We start from the raw sequence: 24,260 nt of genomic DNA, 5'->3' as shown, positions 1-24,260 counted from the left end.
CGGGCTTCCGTAGCACTCGTAGTGTAAAAATGGCCGGCTGGATGTGGCTCCGCTGTATTTTAGGGCCTCATCTTCAACGAATTCACCGTTCACCGGACCAGTCTCGACCTGAGGGCAGGGCTGGGAGGAGGGTAGGCGGACATGTCATATTATGCGATTGTTTTAGAGCAACCGACTGCGCCAACTAAGCAGTATTTCTATCTATTAGCATTGCTGTAGCTCCGGTTGCGTCCCGGAAGTGTCAAGTGTTTGTTATTGAAACCCTGCTGTCACTGAACGGCGCAGCCGAGGTGACAGTTTGTAAATGAATGAAATGACAGGCGCACATCAACACGCTTGTCTTTGCATGTTAAATTCATTCTGCGACACCAGGACAGTAACGGCCCGTCGACCTCAAGCTTCATACATACTGTTTTCCTCTGTGACTGTTAAGCTAACGCTAAGTGGGGAGCAGGGGAGATGAAACTTTGAACTCGGGAGGAGAACATGTATAGAAGCTCAAAAGAAAACAAATAACAAGAGTCGGCATACATGTGTACTTAAGCAGAGCCCCTGTAAAGACGGTATATTCATCTCCACATCTAAATGGATGCATACTAGCTGCCAGCTAACGACAGCTGTCCGACAGACAGACGTTAACACAGTGCTCATTGTATAAACATGTTGTCTCACAGCAGGGATGGAGCTACCAACCCAGGAGTCTTGAAAAACACACTGACAGCATCCTCGGTTGGGTCAGTGGGGTTGTATATTGGATAATACTCCGAGAAAAAAAGAAGATGAAGTTATTTTAAGTGATGTTTGTGTTGTCTTCCTCCAGGCTTCAGCACTGTGGTCTCTGTCCTACTATAGCTCCCCCCTACTGCTTTGCTATTTGTACAGGAAAGGTAGGTTGAAGACAACATGTTTGGTTTTATTTCTTCTCCACTATGATCTGCAGTGATGATGAGCTGCAATGCTTGGAAATGTATTTTGGTTAGTTGGCAACAATATTGATAAGTCTCTTATTAAGAAATAACATCAAACGAGCTTGTACAATGAAATACATTTCCACATTTCTTTAATTTATTTGTTTTGTCCTGTTGGTTGGACTAAAGAAAACATTTGAAAATGTCAGCTTAGGCTCTGGTGGACATTTCCACGTGTTTTTCCAATGCTTAATAGACCGTTGTAACATTGTATGTGAATGATCAATAAAATATCTGTTACAAAGAGTGACAGGGTTGGTTGTACAAGAGAAGACAATCTTGACTAGGACTGTATGATAATTCAGTATTATGATTGATTAAAGTTCACTGAAATGCCATCGGATGTTATAATGTTATCTCACAACAGATTTCTGTAGTTAAAGATTCTGAGAAAGCTGTAGTTGGAGCATTTTTATTTGTTAGATGTTATACATTTCATTAAAGTGAATGAAGAAGACATAGTTTTAAACATCAGGTGTACTCCGTGTGTGTGTGTGCGTGTGTGTGCGTGTGTGTGCGTGTGTGTGCGTGTGTGTGTGCGCATGCTGTATATAAAAAAATATCCAGATTAGTGTCAGGATAATAATGTGTTATCGCCCAGTCTGACTTGCAAACAATCCAAGTTTTGGGAAAATAGTAAATAATATTTTTCATTTCTCATGTCCCATGCCTTTTATATTATATTTGGAGTTTATATTAAAATGTGAGTGTGACATGTTTCAGTAGAAATCATTCTCAGTCAGAAGGTTTGGCAGTTGTAAATGTCAAAATATGTATTTTTTTTTCTGGATGACATTTCTCCTTTCATTAAAGCAGAAAAACTGCCACTGGGGCGATGTTCTCTGTTCTCCTGCAAGTGGGATTAATATAAAGTTAATCAACCGAATCACCAGGAGGACTGTGCCGCAATAGAAATTAATTGCTTGAGGTTGTGTGCTACTCTGTAGTGTATAATTGAGCTTCTGATATTGATTTATGCATATGGTTCTAGGGTGGTTGTCAGAGTGTGAATCTTTGTATCAGTGCTTGTTAATGAGGCTGAAGTCTAGAAGGGAAAGTGTGTGTGTGTGTGTGTGTGTGTGTGTGTGTGTGTGTGTGTGTGTGTGTGTGTGTGTGGATGGAGGGAGGGGGGGTAGGTTATGTGGATGTCTGTGTCACTGTTGCTTTGTGTATTTTTAGGTTACATCTGCAGCAGTAAGCTGGTTCCAGTGAGTCAGTATTTGGGAACAGTGCTGGTGTGTCTTCTAGGAGTAGCCTGCCTTCGAGGTAAGGCTTTTGGAAGGCGATTACTTATTCAGTACATTCATCTTATAGATATCGCATCATATGTTGTACATGCCGCATGCAAATAAGACTCCATGAACATTGAGACACAAAGCCTACTAAATGCATTACTTCAGGCTTTGCAACAAAATATTTGTGGACCGTGCATACTCAGCCCGTATTGCTCTCTGTATTTGCTTTCTTCACGCCTCCCTTCCCTCTCTTCTTTTCGCACCCAGGGTGGGGGAGATGGAAAAACTCTGAGTATCTTCAGTTTCTCTCCATTCTTGAAGAAACCAAAAAGAATCACACGCCAACAAATAAGGTGCTTTTAATGACGACCTGAAGTACTCATCAGGATTTATAATAATAACCCCTGTCTTTGTAATCCAAAGAAGTCCATTATGATACATCAGATTTTAACTCGAGTGACAGCTTATTTTTTTGTTCCTGCTTCCTTTGTAGAAAAACCTGAAGTGCTACGACTTTGACTTCTCATTCTGGCCTTCAGATTTCAGCTGGACAGAAGTCAGCAATCCGTACGTTTTTGCTCTTCTATTTCATAACCTTTTGAAACAGCATGTGTTTGAAATGTGTTTGCTGCAATTATATTACGACCAGGGTCAATTTATTATGAATACATGCAATCAAAGCACTTTAAAGTACATTCGATGAATGCAGCTACCGAATGTCAAATGCTTTTGGCTCATCTGTTTCATTGTAAGCCTTTGACACTGTGTTAAACAGAAAACTATCCAAGGCTGGTGTTTCTCTGCTCAAGCCAGAGCCCAGATTAAGAGGAGCAGCAGACAGTGTCCTTCACACTGTGCGAACTCTACCATGCCACATCATCAGGTAAATGCAGTGTATACAGCATAATCCCAAAATGAAGGCTCTGCGTGACTCCAGGACAACACTGCAGATGTGTTACTAGTATCCCAGTGAGGGCATTAATGCGGTCTGCTTTATAGTAGGTTTGCATCTCATTTCACCCCTGTTAAAGTCTTTGTTTTCCCACGACAATGGAAAGTGTTGCGACCATGTCATCATGTATATTTTCTTCCTCTGCAGTTTTCTTATTGCCCATTCATTTGGGAGGAGGATGCTGTACCCTGGCTCTGTGGGTTTACTGCAGAAAGCCATGCGGCCCATGCTCTTGCAAGGCCAGGCTAGGTTAATAGAAGAGGTAAAAGAAAAACACTCAACCTCTAACTGTCTATATTCATTTCAAATCTCGATTCAATTTCAAATCTAAATTTTTCCCAGTTTGATGGCCAAAGGAACAAGCTTGTGGCCTGCGATGGCAATGAGATCGACACAATGTTTGTGGATCGAAGGAGGGACGGGGGACAGACTGGCCAGACCCTGGTTAGTGTCTGTGATGATTTGTTGTTTCTGTGCCTTGGGCTTGTTCCACTGAAACTCGTGTCACATCAGTCTTGAAATTTATGAATTCTGCCACAGGTCATCTGCTGTGAGGGGAACGCAGGCTTCTACGAGGTGGGCTGCATGAACACGCCACTCGAGGGTGAGGAATCAACTCTATTATCAGAGTCAAGATAGTTTATTATGCAAAAGCACAGCATTCCTCTTTTTGAGAAATTGTTGTATTTCAAATATACTTTGCTAAATCTTGTCTTGATGTGCACTGTAGGTGGCTATTCCGTCCTGGGCTGGAACCACCCTGGCTTCGCAGGTAGTACGGTAAGAAGTGTTTTCAGATTTGGTTCTACATCCTTGAACTAGCATTGGTCAACAACTTTGCATAGTTAGACACACAACACAGTGGGAAAAATAACGGCATGTTTCAATTCTGGTTTCAATTTGACAGTATTTCACACGAGGATGAAGTACACTCCAATGGTCAATATTATCAGTGGGGTGAAATAAAACATTGTAAATCTGTTTAGTCTTTGGAGGGTTGTTGTTTTGTCGGTGGGTTGAGTGCTATGGTTGTCTTTAATAATGCATGGTTATTGCTTTTTTACTTTCCGCCAGGGAGTGCCATTCCCCCAAAATGAGGCCAACGCCATGGATGTAGTGATCCAGTTTGCAATGCACAAACTGGGCTTCCAGCTCACTGACGTTGTGGTGTATGCGTGGTCCATAGGAGGATTCACAGGTACTCAAAAAAACAAAAAAGTACATGCTGCGCACTACGCTGTAGATTTGAATCGTGTTATTTAGTCCTTCCTTCCTGGTTCTGCTTATCTTGACTCATTTTATCCCTCTTACCTCTTGATTTATCTTCTTAGCCAGTTGGGCAGTGATGTCGTACCCAGAGATCCAGTCATTAGTGCTGGATGCCTCCTTTGATGACCTTCTGCCTCTGGCCCTCAAGGTCATGCCCGACAGCTGGAGTGAGTCCGAGGGCTTAATCTATTATTTGTTTGCAGCATAGAGATTTGTTTTAGCAACTGAAATGTCTTTCTGTCTTAGGGCCGTTGGTACAGCACACAGTGAGACAGTACATGAACCTCAACAATGCCAAGCAGCTTCTCAAGTGAGTGGGACAGTCTATTTATAGTGATACTAATTACTAATCATAAGTCCAAGTCGGCATTATTTAACATTACGCAACATATTGGAGTGCGATAGTGAAAAACAAAGCGTTGTTGTTGTTGTTATAGCTCACAGTGATGTGGACAATTTACACTCAACTCCTTCTCCTCCTCCAGATACCAGGGACCAGTCCTGCTGATCAGGAGAACCAGAGATGAGATCATCACCACAACGTGAGTCTTAACACAATGTCTCTGTGTATAGTATTGGAGGTTTGCTTTGCAGAATGTTGGCAGGACATATTTTGGTTGAAGTAGGATGTTAAATGAGTGCATAACACCTGTTATATTAAAATAGGATCCAAAGTTAGAAAAATAGCTAACACCTGATGTCGGGGCTGGCACAAATCAGATTTCCTATAATGAAAAAAACAACCACTGGGGCACAACTGCCGTTTGTTTTGTTTTTTGAACAACAAAAGACAAAGACTATCATTAGTTGGAATATGTTGTATGTCATGAATTAATGAGTAACATTTTGTCAAGAGCTTGAATTTAAAATGCAAGAAAATTTGAAATGTATTATTGGGCATTTGCTGTTAAATGAGTACATCATGTTCTTGGCTTGTATGAATACAGTACAAGCATGCCAAATGGCATTGTAGCACTATATCTTACACCATAGTTATATAATTATTAAACATAATTAGAAACCCTTTCACACCAGAAACCGACTCAGAACTTGAGTCATCTAACAATTACTATGTTGTAAACGGCAGTTTGTTGAGTGTCTCGCTAGTTGCTGCAGAGGCAAGACCACTGACTATATACAATATGTTGTGCATGGTATATTATAGGGGTCCAGAGGACGTCATGTCGAACAGAGGCAATGATCTCCTGCTTAAACTGCTGCAATTCAGGTCGGTATTCTCAATGCCGAATACGATCAATGTTTTCTGACTTTATGGAGTGAGACATATGATATTGTCTTTTTTTCTGCCTAGATATCCAAAGATAATGACGGATGAAGGGGTGAGGGTTGTCAGGCAATGGCTGGGATCCTCCAATCCCTTGGAAGAAGGTATGTTTGACCATCATTACATTGTGTTGGACAATTTTATGACATTACATTTCATTTAACTGATGCTTTTATCCAAAGCGACTTACAATAAGTTCATTCAACCATGAGTACAAACTCAGAACAACAAGAAACAAGAAAGTACAATTTCTTCACAAAAGTTAAACTTCAAAGTGTGATAAATGCCATTTAAGTGCTACTAATGTGCTACTTTCTTTATTCAAGGTATCGTCGAAAAATAATTTTCTTTGAATTGCCTTCAACTCTGCTCAACCGTCGCAAATTATTTTGTAAATTAGAATTCATATTCTATATTAAACTGAGGAAAAATGTCTTTGTCTACATTGAGGATTTTTCCGCTTGAGCATTACGTTGTTTTTGCTGTGTGTAACGCCAGCTCCCTCTTTCTCCACAGCGTCTGTGTACAGCGGCTATGAAGTGGACGATGACTGGTGTGTGTCTGTGCTGCAGTCGTATCAGGCAGACAGAGATGTTTTGTTCCCATGGAGTGTTGGTAAGCCCCTCCAGGTTCTTTTCACATTTACAGGGCAAATAAACTGCACACATGCATGTTTTGCCTCACAGTACTTTTACATGGCTACACACACTCTCTCTCTTTTGTGTCTCTGTTCCCAGGTGAGGATATGACTCTGGAGGGAAGACGCCAGCTGGCTCTTTTCTTGGTAAGGAATAAGTCTTTTGTTATCCGTGCACTCAAACCCAGTGTGTGCCGGTGTTCCTCCTGTCTGGTTTAAAGGGCAGCAACCTGTTGCCTTTATCACGCTGCGCCGAGTCGGAGTCCAAAGTCTAATTTCCTTTTCCTCAGTAAGTCCCATTTTCCTGTTCAAGGCTTAGCTTACCCCTTCTCTCCCACTCCAAAGAAGAAAAAAACGCATCGCAGCTATTCACAGACATCATTACCACAGAGGGACACTATTCCTGTCGCCATAGTAACCAGCTCACCTGTGCTCTCAGGTTGTCTGGTGTAATATATTTCACCACGCTCAGCTTATTGAAGTCATTTAACATCAAACAAGAGCAGTGCCATCAATTACAGCTAATGCTATGCTTTTCCTCCCGCAGTAATTCCTTCTGAATTGGGCTTTATCCGCCTCCTGTGTAAATCCTTAAGAGATGGGAGATTTGTAAGGCACTGAGCCAGAAAGACTGAACCTAATATAATCAAGTTCTACACCACTTTTTGTTCATTGCCCTCCCACACCCCTCATATCTATTCCTCCTCCGTCCCCGCTGTCTTTTTCGCTCTCCCAGGCACGGAAGTACATGCGCAACTTTGAAACAACACACTGCACTCCTCTCCCCGCCTCCGAGTTCCACTCACCCTGGAGACTGTAGGGAAAGATGGCTGGACGGCAAGCGAAAACAAGCAGCAGAGGATTTGGATGGCCTGTGGTCAAGAGCGTGTTTCTAGCATGGTGTGAATGTATAACTGTAATTTTGTTCAGAGACCGAGTCGTTGTCATGTTTAATATTGCTGTAGTGGCATCTGAAAAGATCTGGTCCACTACGTCTGATCCGCAGCCACAAACCTGTAAAATATGGTACGTCTTTTTTTGTTGGTTAGATTTGATTCATCCTGTTCAGTGTTAGTCTCCTAGGATAAAAAATGTATTTTGTGTTAACGCACAGCATCTGCTCCCTCTTTGGCTGTATTTGTAAAGAAGCAATTTGAAGTAGATGCATAGCTAATGAAATAATCTGCAAATCTAGTCAAAGTTTGAATCTTTAAAATGCAGCCAAAGTTTTACAGCTTGTCAGATTTATTTCTTTTCTGCGGACACTATCTTTATGAACAAAGCTGTATCCTAAAGTAATGTTACTGTTAAATATGTTGAATAAAATGTTTGACATTAGGGGCTCATTACTTGACACGGGTGTTAAATAATAAATTGTACAGATATACAAAACAATTAGATTAATAAAATTGCCTCGGAACATTACGCTGCTGGAGACAATCATCTTTCATAAAAGCTTTATTGAAGTTCCACCGTACTACAATTACCTTTGAAAATTAATACAGGCGTGAAACATGAGGAAATAAATCCTGATTTACACAAATTCAACAAGGAAGTCACATCATGTTCCTGAAGTTGTCCACGGCTTCTTTTACGTTTTCAAGTTCAGTTTGGCTCTGCCGTAGCTGTGGAGGAAAGAAAGTAATAATTTACTTTTTTCTTTTAATCAGAAAGACTTACTCTCTGAGAAACCCTACAAGTCAATTTATTTTTCTCACCTTCTCAGCATCCTGCACCTGCACCTTCACTGGCACCTTTTCCTTGTAGTCACTCTTTGCCATTTTCTCTCTCAATTTCTCTATCTGTTTTTCCAAGTCACCTTTCTTTGTCATCAGCTTAGCCACTTCCTTCTCCACATCGATGAGACCCTTGGGGAATTAAAGGTGACATGAAGACAAGGGCTTGTTATAAATAATGATCTTGTTATTTCAGGGCAGTAAAAAAGGAACCGAGGAAACCCTAAACTCAAATTAAAGCAGAGGTTATCTAGTTTAAACAACTGTAACTAGGTGAGGTAAATACATGCTCTTCGACTATTTGGGTAGTTGTGTAACATGTCAAAACAAAACCAGTGAATTGCAACTTCACAAACAAGCGGTACATGGTTTCGTTTTAAGAAAGCTCTAAACGAGAACAGATATACACTGCCTGGCAAAAAATAAAAGTGTCCACCTGGATTTAACTACTACTGCCTGCTGTACAAGCCTGTAGGCTCGTACAGCAGGCAGTGCTGTGATCTGGGGTTGCTGTAGTTGCTCAGGTCTAGGTTCAGCGGTCAGACTCTACCGTCATCAATACAAGATCTTGGTAAGAAATTAATGCAACACTGGATGGAGTGTACTTTTTTTTGGCAAGGCAGTGTATATTCACACATCGGGTCTAGTGGAGTGATGGAGAGACAAGCAAAATTGAACAGATTGCCCTTCTCACCTTGAGCATAAGGTTGACAGTACATCTGTCAGAAGCGATAGCCACCGCGCAGCCTCCTGGGACGGGCTGGTTAGCTGTCAGAGTGATGACGGCCTGAGAATAAGTCAAGGTCTGAATCTGAAGACTGTACTTCTGCACCAGGGACACAGTTGCCGAGTCAACGCACTGGAGGTAGCCTGTGAGAGAAACGGGCAAATTGAAGTTTAGGAATTGTAACAGATAACTTGTTAGATATATTAAGGATTCAATACAAGCTACGGTTGAAACAATTACCGTTAACAGAAACAGATTGTTGTTTACGGAAAGCTTGGTTGTAAAGCTTCCTGTTAAAGTAGCAACACACTTGTGTACAAAACGGATAGTACGATGTTTGCGACTGTAACTTTGAGCACTCGTTATACAGAACAAATACATTATCATATGTTATGTTACCAGATTACTATTGCTGAAGCATGAACACAAAGACATACTGTTGTAGCTGGCCGAGGTAGAGTCAACTTTAACTACTACATATTGTTCTGTAGTTTAATGTAGTACAATACACATATCAGAGTAACAAAGTACAATATTTGCTTCTGAAAAGCAAAGGTATAAAGTAGCATTATATAGAAATAATCTAGTAAATTCCCATACCTCAAAACTGTATTGAACTACAGTAAATGAGTGAATGTACTTTTATTATCTTTAACCCTTTATTTTATTTATCAAGGCAAAAAAAAAGTGAGCCTTCTGTAGTGTGGGAATTGCACGCAGGTTGAAAAATGCTTAAATTTTATATTCTAATCAAGAAAATGAATAAATGGCATAAAAACCGAGTTATTTTAGAGTAACTAACGATTGTGTTTGTTATCTTACAGTCAGCTTTGGTCTTGTTCATGTTGTAGTCGGATCTTAGGGACCGGATCGTCTTGATCACAGTCATCACAAACTCCATGTCTCGGTCGACCTCCGCACTGTGCCAACAGAACTGAAAGTCACAGAATAAAATATTGGTCACAAAGACAGAAGGCATCATAAAACACTTACTTACTGCAGGGGCTTCCATTTAAAATGAGTTCATCCTCTCAAAAGATCTCAAACCGCAAATTTAAAACATCTTCAGTTCTAGCCTGTACAGACATTTGTACAGCTTTTAAACAACCCTCGTGCACTATCTCCTTATCTCACCTCCTCTGTATCAGGGTAGGGAGTGACACAGATGCTGGGTGGATCACTCTGAGGTCGCCGACGCGGTAACCTCTGATAGAGTTCCTCACTGACGAAGGGCATCACAGGAGACAGGAGGCGCAGACCGACTTCTAAACAGGTGTAAAGAGTCTGCCTGCACACCAGGCGCAGCCTCTGGCCGGTGCTGTCTTCCTCTGATTTACTGAACACTGGTTTCACACTTTCCTGGAGGACAAGAAGAGTGGGGAGGGAACAGCTTTGGTGCAAAGTCTTCTGCATTCACTTTTCACACACCCTCACATATATTATTTTCCAGTGAATGGACCGGGAGGAACGCACTGTCTCTAGCATTCTTACCAGGTAGACGTCGCAGAGCTCGTACAACCAGAAGTTGTAAATGGCTGTCGTGATGGTTGGGAATTCATAGGTCTTGAAGCCAGTGTCACAGACACCAACAGCTGCACTAAGTCGAGACAGAATCCACCTGTCTGATACACTCTCCTCTCCACACAGCTGAGGGGATTGAATGAAGTGCAAAAGAGGAAGAGGTTCAGTAAACAGGACCTCGTGTCGGGGTACCTCCAAGTTAGCTTGTACACATTCATCACTACAAAGCAAAACCGCATATGCGGAAACAAAACCCCCAGACAATAAATGGTAACAAAAAACTGTTTTACTAAACATTTATTTGGGCACAAGGGTTTACATGTGTTTGCACGTGCAGGGAGCAGAGCTTGTTTATGTTCCGTGTCCTTCATCTTTTCCCCTCGTCTCACCTGGGCTTTCTCTGATGGTACAAAGTCGTCTCCGAGTGTCTTCATGGCAAACTTCACAGCGTTCCACAGTTTGTTGCAGAAATGACGGTAACCCAGGATGCGGTTGACATCCAGGTTGATATCTCTGCCTGAAAGAGACACAGGAAAACAAGAAATATTTCAGTGTATAATACAATTTACTCAGCAACAACTGACCTTATACTGATGGATTTTAATGCTATTTTACAATGTTTTGATATATTTTATAGAGTCAAGGTTGAAATCTAGGCCATTGGCCAAAAGAAGTATACAACAAGAGAGTAAGCAAGTCAAAACAAAAAGACAAATGAGTTCACCTTGGCTGGTGTAGGCACATAGGGCAAAGCGGAGAGCATCTGTGCCACACTCTGGGATGCCATTTGGGTAGTCGAACGATTGGCCCTGCTTTGCCTTCTCCACCTCCAGAGGATCCAAGTTGCTGTCCGTCAACAGAGCATGAAGACCCTAAAGGGTGTGGGAAATAAAGAGGGATGTCACCACTAAAATAAACATAGGTTCAAAGGATTTTTCTTTTCATCTTGAGAATGATGATTTCATCCTTCCAACCGCTTGGTGATGTAAAAGACAGGAAAGAGCTTTAAAAGGGTTTCATTATTATGGGTAAAGTATAGTTTACTACAAGTCATTCAGTGCCCTCTAGAGGACAGATCTGCTTCCTCAGACTTAGAAGTTTCCGCCCAGCTGGTGAAAAGATTGATGGCCTCAATAAAAGCTTGTTGGAAGGAGAAAAGACTGCTGAATAAATCATACAAGAATATGTGCCTCAGGGGACCAAAGTGAGTTTTGTGACCATGTAAAAGACAACCCAAATGGGAGAGGAAAGACTCAATGTGAGTGTAACTGAACAAGCATCAAAAGCTGATTAGGCTTTACCTCTAGGGAAATTCCTGTAATGACGTCCAGAGGGTCAATGACGTTGCCCAGAGATTTGCTCATCTTCCTTCCGTGGGCATCTCTCACCACTGCATGCAGATAAACCTGTAAGAAAGCGTTATCATTACTTAGTCATGTCCAGCTAATAACACGAGCGTCCCACCCTGTTGCGTTAAGTCCCAGTTCTGGCAGTTTTGATTGGTCTCACCTCTTTGAATGGCAGCTTGCCAGTCAGTTTGAGGCCCATCATCACCATACGAGCAACCCAGAAGAACAGGATGTCATGGCCCGTCTCCAGCAAAGTGCCAGGGTAGAACACATTCAGGTCTTGGGTCTAAAGGAACATGGCAAAAAGCAAAATTAATGATGGAAACAAACAGAGAAATGTTAAAATGTGATATTTTTTGAATAAAAGAAATCAGAATTTGGGTGGCAGCATTTCTATTTTATATATACACACTTTCTCCTTATTAGTGTAGCTAATGCAGAAGATATCCTTACTATATACTGCCATTTGTGTCAGAAAAAGGTGCTTGACCTCAGTCTTTTACCTCATTAGGCCAACCGAAAATGGAGAAGGGGAAAATGCCAGACGAGAACCAAGTGTCCAGAACATCCTCATCTGAAAAACAGGGACAAGAATTATGCAACCTGTATGAATATGGAGTAGAATTAGTCACATCAGGTCGGTCTGTGGAGTAGCAAAACATTAACTGATAAGATCACCTTTACAATAGTTGTAGTAGTGAGACTGCTTCATTAAAAAGTGTCCTGACCTTGTCTGAGGGTTATTTTGTCAGCAGACACATTGAAGCGCTTTGCTGCCTTCTCTCTGGCCTCCTCCTCTGAGTTCCCACTCACCCAGTAATGACCGTCCATGTCCTGGAGAGTGAAATGAAAAGAAAAAAAGAGTAGATAAAAGAAAGACACAGGTAAAAGAATTGTGCAATAATAACGCACATAGCTTTTATTTTTTTATCTGACAGCCTCCGGACCTTGACAATAGTGACAGACATTCTTTTACCTCTCCTGGTTTTACAGAAGCATCGCTGACAGTGATGAAGTATGCAGGAATGCGGTGACCCCACCAGAGCTGCCGAGAGATACACCAGTCCCTGAGAGGAGGATAGAGGAAATCTGAAACTCACTCCATTGATTGTACAAAATCATCTCTCTATCTCTAGGGCTGGGACAATGTTGTGGTTAATCAATTCACCTATTGGAAGAAAATGTATTTTCTATTTTGATTCAAATATTTATTTAATATCATCATCATTTTTCGAGACCTACATGCTCTGGTTCCAGGTTCCTTGATTGTGATTTTCAGTTTTTCCTAATCTTTTGTCTGTATCAAAATTAGAGTCGTCACTGTGATAACATATTTAAATTATATTTATGATAAAAAGGCCATAACGGCTGAGATCTATTTTTAAGTATTAATAAGAAGTATCAAACACATTTTTAAAAAAAAGGATAATTACCTGATGTTGTCCAACCAGTTGAACCACGTTTTAAGGTGCAGATCAGGGATGATTTTGAGCTGTCCCTCTCTGACGGCGTCTGCTGCCTGCTTGCCCATATCTGTGCAGTTTACATACCACTGCGGCTTCAGCAGCGGCTCCACAATGTCCTTTGAGCGACTGAAAGAGTAGATTCATACATTATTCAATATTCACAAGGATGATCCCGGATAAGATAAAAAAAAAAAAACTAAAACACGAATAACCCGTGTTCTTCTGCTGCACACATGAACCTCACTTTACCTGCAGACAGGGACAACCATAGGGTTGTCTTTGATCTCTATAAACTGGCCTCTGTCCTTGAGCGCCTGGAGCACTGTCTTCCTGGCCTCAAAACGCTTTGTGCCCTGGGGTGGAGACAGAATACTTAAAAATGAGAAATAGAGACATAAAACTGCTACACCACGCAAACTATGAAGAAGCCTGACTTTTAGTGTCACTGCGGAAATACATAAACTGCAGGAGGAAGGGTGATAATGAGACACTATACCAGGAAGGGAGGAGGCACGTTAATGAGCAGGCCATTTTCGTCCAAAATGTTGATGAAGGCCAGATTGTGTCTCTCTCCAACCTCGTAGTCATTATGGTCATGAGCTGGGGTGATTTTGACAGCACCTGAACAGAAAATGGTGCAGAGGAACAGGAGAGCGAGAGAGAGCGCGAGAGAGGGGGAAAAGAGAACAGCCATAATAAGGAAAGTGGCCCGTCTTAACGGCTTTGTTATTGTTACTTATTCTCAGCACACTGCACACCCACAGGCAGATCGTCTCTTCCTGTAACCATGCCTACCTGTTCCAAAGCTCATGTCCACAAAGTCATCGAAGACAATTGGCATCTTGCGGTCACAGAAGGGATGCAGCACCATTTTCCCCTTCAGATGCTGATATCTGGAGTCATCAGGGTGGACAGCTACAGCAGTATCTCCCAACATCGTCTCAATACGAGTTGTCGCCACAATGACTTCCTCGTCTAAGCAACAGAAAGAGAAAGAACTGTAAATAAAGGCATTCCTGAAGAGGCGCAATGTGTCTTTGTTTGAAATATTCTGCTCTCTATTCGCTCATATACCTGATCCGTCCACCTTGTAGGCGAAAGACACCAGCACGCCAAACTCCACTTTCTCTTTGTATCCAGGGACCGGCAACAGAGTCCTTCCAGTGAGCTCCTTCTTATCCACCTGCAAACCACAGAGGATGTAATCAGAGCACAGCATGGCCATCACTAGAAATATGCTTGGATTGGTCACCGTCACAGCCTTATAACTGGGGACTGTTCGACAAAACATTTGATATCATTTCCCAAATTACCAAAATCACGCTTAAGTCAAACAAACTCTAATATTCCTTGATCATTTTTGGCATTATGTAGTTGAGAGCCAGACAAGAAAACATGGGAAGAAGAAGGAGCTGTGTTCCCAGATGGACTTGAACCACTTACATTGTGGCTTTTGTATTACTTATCTTAGCTCATAGGCCACAACATTTAATAACAACCTATGTCAAACTAACACAAGCAGCCATACAACCCTATTCATCTGGATAAGAAAACAAATATACATATTTTAAAATAGGTTTTACATCTGTAAATATCTCCTCAACTAATATAGATCAATTACGTGTTTCAGTACTCAGAGTTTTGTACGTTTTGATGTTTGATACCTAGCCCTAGAAATAAGCGTTAATATAGTTATATACAAAGATACACTTCCAAATTTCAACCAATGTATAAAACCCTAAAAGGAATTCATGAAAAGAATAGAGTGAAGAGTGACTTTTATAATTTTTCTGGAATATTGCCTAAGATGCACACTTGCCTCTATGTCCGAGATGGCAGAGTTTAGTGAGCAGGACCAGTTGACCAGACGCTTGCTCCGGTAGATCACTCCTTCATCATGCATGCGAATAAAGGCCTCCTGGACTGCATAGGAAAGTTTCTGGACAGAGAAACGGTATGGACATGAAAATTAGGAATTCTGATTGTTTTCATTCAGATTAGATTCATATTAGTTTCTGGATTTCAGAAAACTCACTGGGTCCATAGTGAAGCAGGCTCTGTCCCAGTCCAGAGAGGAGCCCAGCTTCTTCAGCTGGTGGTAGATACGGTCTCCCTTCCTAATAAGGCAAAGGGATTAAATTATTACAGTTTTATTTAGTCTAGATTCAATCAAGTTCAAATCTCTCATATATCCTCCTTCCTTCCTTCACTCACTCGTTCTTCCACTTCCAGACTTCCTGGATGAAGTTTTCCCTGCCCAGATCGTGACGGCTCATACCCCTCTCTCTCTTCAGCTTTTTTTCCACCACCACTTGTGTAGCGATACCAGCGTGATCACAGCCCGGGTTCCATAAAGTGGTTTCACCTCGCATCCTGTGCCTGGACGGAGGGAAGCACACCAATTCAAACACATGGTCTCAAAAACAACAAGATCCAATTAAATAGAAACAGAAATTTAAAAAAAAAATTAAAAAGAAATCCAGTGATGTAACAAAAACCTCACTGAAAATATGGTTTTGAATTTTGGTGAATAGTCTGATTGTAGTTACCATCTGGTCAGAGAATCCTGAATGGCGTTGGTGAGGGCGTGACCCAGGTGAAGTGAGCCAGTCACATTAGGTGGAGGGATGCACATCATGAAGACGCCACGGGGGTTCGGGTCGCTAATACTCTCCCTCTACAGAGGCAGATATGTTATTGCAGACTGAAATGATAAATAACAAATATGACATGTTCTGTTGTTTGAGTATAGCACAAGAGGAGGGACTTCTTTACCCCATACTCCGGCTTGAAAAATCCCTGCTTCTCCCACCAAGAATACCAGGCAGCCTCCACATACTGAGGACTGTAGGAGTCGGGAAGTGGGCTAATGATATCTGAGACCAGAAGAGAAAGAGAGAGAAGGTTGACATATTGAGCTGAAGATAATCACAATAAAATGTGACAAAAATATACATATGAAGGAGGGAACACAGAGATATCACTTTCTCACGTCACAAAATCCCCCTCACTTAACCTGATGCACATGATGGTTTGTTACACAGTTGTTGGAGATCAGCAGGCACTTTGAAAAAAATATGTGACAGCTGATTGGATGAACAATCTGTCAACACATTTTGACTTCATTTTTTTCACACTTCTGTCAATGAAGAAATATTCCAATTCAGGTATAACTGATGCTATTGCAGCATATACGCTAAACTTTTATGGAGCCATCACTGTGGTTTTGAATGCTTCACTTCATCACATCACACCCAATCTTCTCCTTAGCTGCAGCTAGTTCCTCGTAAATGCTGATCGGTTTGAACCACTAAGGTTCGGTCACAAACACATAAATGAAGCCTGACTAGATGGATTTGCGTGTGTGGTTCTCATGTAATCTTGTGATATTGCAAGAATCCAGCTGCCATGCAGATTAGCCCCTCACCCTTTGCTACAAATGGGGAAAGCCACAACACAACGTATGGTTATGTTACTCATGAGCACTGCTACTGTGACAAGAGAGAGAAAACACTCCCACCCGCACTGATAAATCACCTTTTTTCTCCCCAGGGGCAGTGGGAGCATTGTATGAGATCACTTCCAATTCCTTCTTTTCCGGTTTTGCCTTTTTCTAAAAGAAAAAAAAAAAGCACATGAAGTTACGTTGTTGATTAAGACCCTATATAGATACTCAAAGCTGCACTTGTGTCATATAAGACGTTCTGTTTGTAGAGGTTCAGTATCTATACCTCTGTTGATGGCTTAGTCTTTTTCTTTGCCTCCATTTCCTTCTTCTGCTGGAACTTTTCCAACTTTTCTTTCTTCTTAGCTTCCTTCTTCAGTTGGGATTCTGTCTTTGGGGGGCCTGTAGGAGGAAACATGAAGAACATATGAATGATGCTTCGACAAAAAAAAAGTATTCATGAACTGTGACACAGGACTTCCTAACCATTAGCTGTGGCATCAGTCGGTTCACCATCAGGACTGGCATTAGCTGTAGCATTGGCTGGAGGGTTTGTAGTCGGTGTAACTGGCATCATTTTCTCACAAAGAGTGATCTTCCCCAACACTTTCAGGAACTGTGGCTGATTTGTGCAGGTTGTGAACCACCTTGTAACATTGATCAGGACTTTCCTGTCTGATGGCTCCAAGGCCTAACATGAAAAATGAAAAACATATAATCAGATAAAGAGTTGACTGATTTACTAGTACTAAATTGTTCAGCATAGATGAGAGACATACGCATTGCACAACATACTTACATATTTAAAGGGGAGAAGAACAGCTGTAGCTACAGCCATATCAGCCAGGGTGATGCTCTCCCCTACCAAGAAGGTTCTTGGTTCCAGTGCTCTATCGAGAACCTTCAGAACACGGATCAACTCAGCCCGGGAACTCTGCTGGAGCTGGGAACGCACAAGTCATTTTAGAATGAAACCCTCAAATAATAAAATAAATCCCACACGTCTAATAAAGCATTCAAATGATAGTCTCACCTTCCTGTCCAGTCCCGTCACCCCCATCAGGGGGAAGACCACGGCACAGGACACCGGGGTGAGTTCATTGTCTGCAAAGCTGAGCCACTGCCACACTTGGCTCTGCTGTTTTGTATCTACACCTGCTCTTTTCCCCTGATCAGCGAGGTACCAGGACACGGCACTGGCCCCGCTCAGGACAGTGTGACCTTCCTGACCGCCCAGCACCAGGGTCGGTCTGGACCGGGCATTCAGGGACGCCGGAGGTTCCTCTGTGAGAGTCTGCGGGCGGGAGCAACAAAACTCTGCAGCCACGAGAGCCAGAAGGCTCCTGAAGTCATCAGGGTGAGGGGACACGTACAGAGCGGCCATCTCTGGTAGAGACACAGACATAAAGGACATTGTGAACTGATTTTGATTTATGCATGTTTACTTTTTGCTTTCAGGGAGTAGTTTGGCAAACACTGCCTGTTATGCTATCAAATACTTTCTTTATCTGCCTGAGATGGTGGAGTGGGTGTGTCTGACAGTCAGACCAGTTTAACAGTATGTCGTCTACGTTTAGGTGAACTAGGGACACGTACTTTCTGGTGTTAAATAAACCAGTATAAACGTATTACGACGTTTTTGTTGCATCTTATATTGGTCAACATCGTGGTTTAGAAGTATCCAACGACAGCTAACACTTTCTGTTTCACTTTTCAGGGCTCTCAAGTGTCACGCATTGAGCGTGACTGTCACGCATTTCGGTCTTAAATCACGCCCTCCCGCCACACATCGTATTTCTCACGCTGAAAAAAAACTTCAGGCTATTTAATGTGCCGCAGCGCCCAGACATGACATGGTCGCGCGCTCCCCTCACCACGGAGGAATCAAGCCCCCCCGTGAGGAGCCAATCATCAGCCAATCAAAAACAAAAAAAGAAATGGGGTACAGCCAATCAGAAAAACGTATCTTTTGTATGTGTTGTATCCGGGTAAGATGTAATGACAGGCGGAACTGGAGCCGTCCGGCGGCGCGAATTTGTCGTTGTCACCGTCGTCTCTCTCTCTCTACAGCCCCGCCCCCTCCCACCCCCCACCCCCCACCCTCCCCACCGCGCGCTCCCCCGCCCCCCGCCCCCTTCCCCTTCTCAACGGCTCCAGGGTGATATATGTCACGGTTGCCTGTCTTCAAAACTTGAGAGCCCTGCTTTCTGTACACATCTCACTTCTGCCCCCCCCTCCCCCAGTCACAGGCTGATAAAAAGTCGTGTCAAACAGGCTGGTTAGCTTTAGCTAATCAGACAAACTAAAACTCTTTCTTGTTAACGCATCTCTGGCTTTACGCCTGTTTACGTCTGTAGAGATTATCTTAAACTGTCTTTTTAAAGTTGGTGTTCATTAAACCGGTGGCGTGTTATTCCCGATTTATGTAAGAAGTTGTCCATACCTTTGAATGAATCAGAAAGAGACGTCAGCTTACGACGCTGAGACACATGAAGCCTCGTCGACTCTCTGCTGTCTGATGCAACTAGCAACGTATTCCGGTTTGATTCTCTACTTCCGCCACAAACCGGAAGTCTATGAAATGTTTTATTTTTAATCATGATAAACATAATTCCAACAACCTGTGGTGGAAGAGTGAACAAATCATTAAAGAATTAAGTTAAAGCATTAAATCCCAATTGAACAAATTTACAGTACGAGTTTAAAAAAAAATACTTTTGTATCATCATTAAATGTTTCAAAAGTAAATAATTCCTTTCAGAGTGGTATACTATAATTACCTATTTTATTAATTATGATAACTATTTAATTTGCATACAATATTAATATCGTGGCTCATAGAGCTGCAGCCAATTTGAACTACTTTATACATGCATTTAATTTGCATGTACAATCTTAATCTTTTAAGTTATGCAAAGTTTAAAAAAAAGTACAATACTTAGTAAAAATATTGTTTAAATAAATAGTGGCGAAGAAGCCGAGAGTATCAACAAATTTCTATACCCAAATTAAGTAAACCTAAATAAATACTTCAGTGGAAATTAAATTAGTGTTCGTATCATCAGTTATTTTCTTAGCAATAAAACAGTTTGTAAAAAAATAAAATAATGCTCCATTTAAAGTGTTAAAATAAGAAAAGTCCTAAGTCAGAACAATGCAGAATGGACTCTTTAAGAGAGTTAAATTAGCTTCATTACATCATAGAATTTTAAGCACTGATTCTTCAACATGCAATGCTTTGCTGCTAGAGATGGAGCTGATTGTGAGGAGCCACTTAGTATAGTAAAAGAAAATATAATTGAATGGAGTAAAGTAAATTATCTCTACATTTAACTGAGGTATATATGTATTTATGTGTACAGGTATACAGAAAGGTTTTTGATTTCATAAATAGGAATATGTTACATTATTGTGTGTTACCATAAGCATTGGAAGAAAAAAGACAGAACAAAGACAAAAACAGTATGCCAGCATCCTCTTTTATTAAAATGTATACGTAAGCAAATATTATCACATAATAATTGTTGTGAACAATTACATCCTAAAGCCTTGTGTTTTTTGAATCACAGTTGGGTCACTTATCCAAGCAGCAGATTATTTGGAAAGCGAGCCACAGTGAAGTGTTAGACCTACAGTGTAAGACATTTGTAAATTACTAAATTTGATTCAGAAACATATGGCTATCCTTAACAACTGAGGTTTGAATGACATCACACAGTAATAGTCCCCATCCCCCTCTCACACTTTTACATGCCAAAAAATTCACAAACCAAAACTTGAGAAAAATACGATTTGTCACTAATAGCTTTATCTGAACTTGTGTTCCACCTTTTACTCTGATGCCTGCCCATAAGACCATTTCACTGCCCCAAAGACTGTACCCACCATCTCCATTATTAAACCCACTCCTAGCCTTAACACATAACCCAAGGCATTTCCACTTTTCCACACCAGCCTCCCCAAACCTCCACCGACAGCTTTTGCCTCACCCCCCATCTCTGACATGACTGTTCCCATGAAACCCTCGCTCTGCTTCCACAGCCGGCCTCCGAAGAACTTGGTCACCCACCAACCATTATCCAACGCATTGCCAAATATCCCCACTGTGTCTCCAGCGAGGGTCCCCATGCCAGTGACCCCAGTGTGGCAGCTGTTCAACAGGGCCCCCAGCATGGAGGAGGAGCAGTAGTAGATGCTGCAGCAGCAGTTTTCCCCAATTCCTAGTAGCGTTTCTCCAGCTGAGCCGGTCCAAGACAAGAGGTCCGAAGTCAAGAGGTGAAATAGGGAGTAGGTTTCACCAGGAAGTGCAGACAGAACCCCAAGGTCTTCCTGAAGAACGTATGTCACCTGAGTAAAAAGACAAACATGCAATTTTTTGAGTGAGATAAAAATATGTAAATGACAAATTCCAAAATTACCTGATGGCATGTAATGAGTTAAAACTTGTTGCCGGCAAAACCTTATACCAGTCTCTGGGAGGAGGTTACTGGAATAGTGAGTTTTATTCAACAACACTGAAGCTATACATGTTAAAACAGATTTGTTTTTCTCTTCAAACTGACTACTCTAAACTTCTCTATGCTTTATTTCATAAAGTCTTGGAAGATTGGTCTCTTATAACATAAATAAGACTCAAATGCAGAAACAAGTTATGATGATCAGTAATGTTTATGTCCTTTTGTTGCTTTTGAGTTTAAGTTGTGTTTTTTATGCCCCCCCACCTTCATTCACTTAGTAATAAATGATCATCATAATTATCTAATATTTTGTATTCAAGCACTTGCAATTATCAAGTATTTGCATGTAATTGTTCAAATTATCCTTGGTTTACTAAACTTGTGACAAGGAGTCCTACTCAGTCTGTTAAAAAAACAATTGTAGAACGACTTCTGTTGCTCTGGATGAGCTGTTTAAGTCTAAAAAAAATACCCCTAAGGCTTGGCCTTGCAGTACACACATATGACGTTGTATAATGGGAAGTTCAATGTGAGCCTTCTGGTAGTGTATTACTTCATTGCTGGAATAGCCCTTTTTGTTGAATATGATTAACTTCTATACGTCTAAAGAGTTCAGTAAATTGTTTTACCTGTCCTGGTAACTTAGTGACAGTGGAGAACACCGGCTGCAGTGGAGCTTTAATGATGGACAAGGTGGTGGAGAGGACATACATCAGAGTGCTGCTGGAATTTGTGTCTGTCTCTTGTTTATCCACAGTGCCATAGTCAGCTGAGGACTCAGGAGACCCAGATCTGGCAGGTCTTGAATGTGTCACATCGCGCAGCTCGATTCCTTCAGTAGCACCTGAACCAACTTCCTCTCCTCCGGTGGCACCTGAACCAACTTCCTCTCCTTTGGTGGCACCTGAACCAACTTCCTCTCCTTCAGTGGCACCTAAACTAACTTCCTCTCCATTAGTGGCACCTAAACCAACTTCCTCACCTTCAGTGGTACCTGAACCAATTTCCTCTCCATTAGTGGCACCTGAACCAACCTCCTCTCTTTTAGTGGCACCTGAACCAACCTCCTCTCTTTTAGTGACACCTAAACTGGCTTCCTCTCCATTAGTAGCACCTGAACCAACCTCCTCTCCTTCAGTGACACGACCAGCAGTGTTTGAATCATCTTCATCTCCTGCGTTTTGGCCAGTAAGATCTGCATCCAGCTTGTCTATGTTTCCAGGGAGCCCTTCACCGTGAAGACCCACTCTGATTCCAACAATCTCCCCATCTGTTCCTCCACAGCCCTCTGAGAACAGCTCTGCCACTCCGAGAATTTTCTGCAGCTCCTTTACGCTCACTTGCCTCTCCCCTTCCCCTGTCTCTCTGATTAACCCCACACTGAAGCCCCTCTTCCCCTCTGGGACAGTGCAGCACACTGCAGACCACTGCGGCGTTGTCTGACACTCCTCAGCATCCCCGAGACCTCCAACCCCGGTCAGGATGTAGAGATCACCCCCTAAAGTGCTGCACTGGGGAGAGATGCTTGACTGGACCAGTGTTGTGACTGTTGAGTCCCAGTGTTGAAGAGGGGAGTCTGTGGGCGAGACAGGATGAGATGGATCCCCGGCTCCTCTGAGAAGCTCTGGTACTGATACTTCAATGTTTTCTTCTTCTTCCTTTGCCTGGCAATAAAAAATTAAAAAAGCAGAACCACATATTAAAGTATGACTGCATCAGGATCTATTTCATCATTACCCACTCTATTACCTTCAGATACTTTACTTTATATTTTCAAATATGAATCATTACATTTAATGTAAATGTTTAAAATGTTCAGAAGTTCTCATTAAATGTAGTATTACATTAATGTATAGAACATCTGCAACGTACACACATGCTCATCTGTTTTTATCTTCCATATATTACATTTTCAAATGCAGAGACTTGTAGTAAATTACAAAAGGTGCCTGTTTACAATGTTTAGTGCATTCGTGGAATATGTATAGACATTTTACACAACAACTATATATATATACACATATATATATATATATATATATATATATATATATATATATATATATATATATATATATATATATATATCATCATCATTTATGAGTGAAAGTATTGCATTCAAAATCATGAAGTAAAGGTATCACAAAATATACTTCAAGTATCACAAGTAAAGTACTTGTTCTGTATCAGTCACAGGACCACATTGCATACTGACAGGAGTCACAAATCTGAGGGATTACCAGATGATTAATGATAAAGAAAAGAATAAAACCCATTTTTGTTTCACAAATAATGTGTATTTATTTATGTTCTTTACGAATTTTATAATCTTGGCTTTTTGTGAAATTTCAAAGACACCATATCGTATTTAAATCTTTACTTGAAAAGTAAATAGGCACTGTCAGGTACACATAGTGGATTTTCCCTCACGAATGTCATTGAGTAGAAGTACAAAGTAATGTAAAATGGAAATACGCAAGCTAAGTATCTCAAAACTGGACTGTAATCTGCGATTTTTTACTGTACTATTAATCAAATTCCATCACTCAAAAACAGGGAGCTCCACTTTAAACAGTACAATAGATGCGTCCTTACCTCCTTCTCTGCCCATCCGTGGCTGAGATGGAAGGCAGAGAAGACGACAGTGCCACAGGCTGGTTTGGACAGAGTGGCAAAGGCCTGTCCCTCAGGCAGGCTGTGGCAGAGCAACCCTGCAAAGCCTCCCTGAGGAGGCGTCTGTCTGTAGAAGCATTGGGAGCAGCGGCTGTCGCCTGGCTCTGAGTTGTCCTCAGCTGGAAGAGACAGGCCCGGGCCCAGCACCGCCAGCAGCCAGACAGCCGCTGCACTGACGGCAACAGGACACAGCATGTTGAGGGTGAGTGCAGCCCAATCCCTCTCTCACACACAGAGCAAGACGGAGAGGCTTATAAATAATCCAGTGGTTTCCGTATATAGATGGAAACGATAAGGTGGCCAAGGTTGGCTGCTGATGCTTTGTTGTTTTCTTATTCGCTCCTCGTTCTCTCCTCCAGTTTGTGTCCAACCATGCCTGCCTTCTTTTAATGTCTGCTGTACTCTCAGGGAATCTGTGTTGCAGGCACAATCTTGCTTACTCCTGTATTTCTCTTTCCTAGACAACCTCGCCCCTCTGTCAGTTCCACCCTTTGGCTCTCCCTCTGCTGTACCTCCACTTCAGCCCTCCCTCTTAAACGC

At 41.8% G+C, this 24,260-nt stretch overlaps 3 protein-coding genes across 4 annotated transcripts; 1 reads left to right on the top strand and 2 right to left on the bottom strand.

Annotated features, from left to right (window-relative positions):
* The first annotated feature begins 14 nt into the window (after positions 1-14).
* Positions 15-7,771, top strand: abhd16a (abhydrolase domain containing 16A, phospholipase). Of its 2 annotated transcripts, none has more exons than XM_068569392.1 (20): positions 15-131; positions 675-734; positions 821-887; positions 2,148-2,234; positions 2,471-2,556; positions 2,697-2,770; positions 2,979-3,086; positions 3,303-3,417; positions 3,498-3,599; positions 3,696-3,759; positions 3,886-3,935; positions 4,230-4,353; positions 4,487-4,591; positions 4,671-4,734; positions 4,910-4,966; positions 5,590-5,652; positions 5,737-5,813; positions 6,226-6,324; positions 6,447-6,493; positions 7,083-7,771. In XM_068569392.1, the coding sequence occupies exons 1-20, from the start codon at positions 30-32 to the stop codon at positions 7,164-7,166; spliced, it is 1,635 nt and encodes a 544-aa protein (XP_068425493.1). In that variant the 5' UTR covers positions 15-29; the 3' UTR covers positions 7,167-7,771. The 2 variants fall into 2 exon arrangements, with proteins under 2 accessions (XP_068425493.1, XP_068425494.1); XM_068569393.1 differs by having other exon boundaries at positions 22-131; positions 678-734.
* A 17-nt stretch (positions 7,772-7,788) lies between these two features.
* vars1 (valyl-tRNA synthetase 1) lies at positions 7,789-19,217 on the bottom strand. The gene is made up of 29 exons (XM_068569391.1): positions 19,034-19,217; positions 17,624-17,976; positions 17,390-17,533; positions 17,077-17,281; positions 16,877-16,992; positions 16,683-16,758; positions 15,921-16,021; positions 15,695-15,822; positions 15,360-15,524; positions 15,181-15,262; positions 14,965-15,084; positions 14,220-14,328; positions 13,941-14,120; positions 13,642-13,766; positions 13,395-13,498; positions 13,113-13,271; positions 12,656-12,746; positions 12,408-12,513; positions 12,183-12,253; positions 11,840-11,965; positions 11,632-11,736; positions 11,055-11,202; positions 10,720-10,847; positions 10,301-10,456; positions 9,944-10,168; positions 9,632-9,743; positions 8,777-8,952; positions 8,065-8,214; positions 7,789-7,971 (listed from the first exon to the last, which is right to left on the bottom strand). The coding sequence occupies exons 1-29, from the start codon at positions 19,197-19,199 to the stop codon at positions 7,903-7,905; spliced, it is 3,996 nt and encodes a 1,331-aa protein (XP_068425492.1). The 5' UTR covers positions 19,200-19,217; the 3' UTR covers positions 7,789-7,902.
* An 853-nt stretch (positions 19,218-20,070) lies between these two features.
* Positions 20,071-23,915, bottom strand: si:ch73-54f23.2 (uncharacterized protein LOC107988037 homolog). The gene is made up of 3 exons (XM_068569741.1): positions 23,643-23,915; positions 21,677-22,711; positions 20,071-20,937 (listed from the first exon to the last, which is right to left on the bottom strand). The coding sequence occupies exons 1-3, from the start codon at positions 23,913-23,915 to the stop codon at positions 20,422-20,424; spliced, it is 1,824 nt and encodes a 607-aa protein (XP_068425842.1). The 3' UTR covers positions 20,071-20,421.
* Positions 23,916-24,260: the final 345 nt, after the last annotated feature.

This window comes from Clinocottus analis, unplaced genomic scaffold (genome assembly GCF_023055335.1).
Source record: "Clinocottus analis isolate CAN_PGR_092001 unplaced genomic scaffold, fCliAna1.0.p SCAF_9, whole genome shotgun sequence".
In the NCBI taxonomy this organism is placed as follows: Eukaryota; Metazoa; Chordata; class Actinopteri; order Perciformes; family Cottidae; genus Clinocottus; species Clinocottus analis.
The sequence above is the reverse complement of the archived record's forward strand: the minus strand, read 5'-3'. Positions and strand labels throughout refer to the sequence as shown.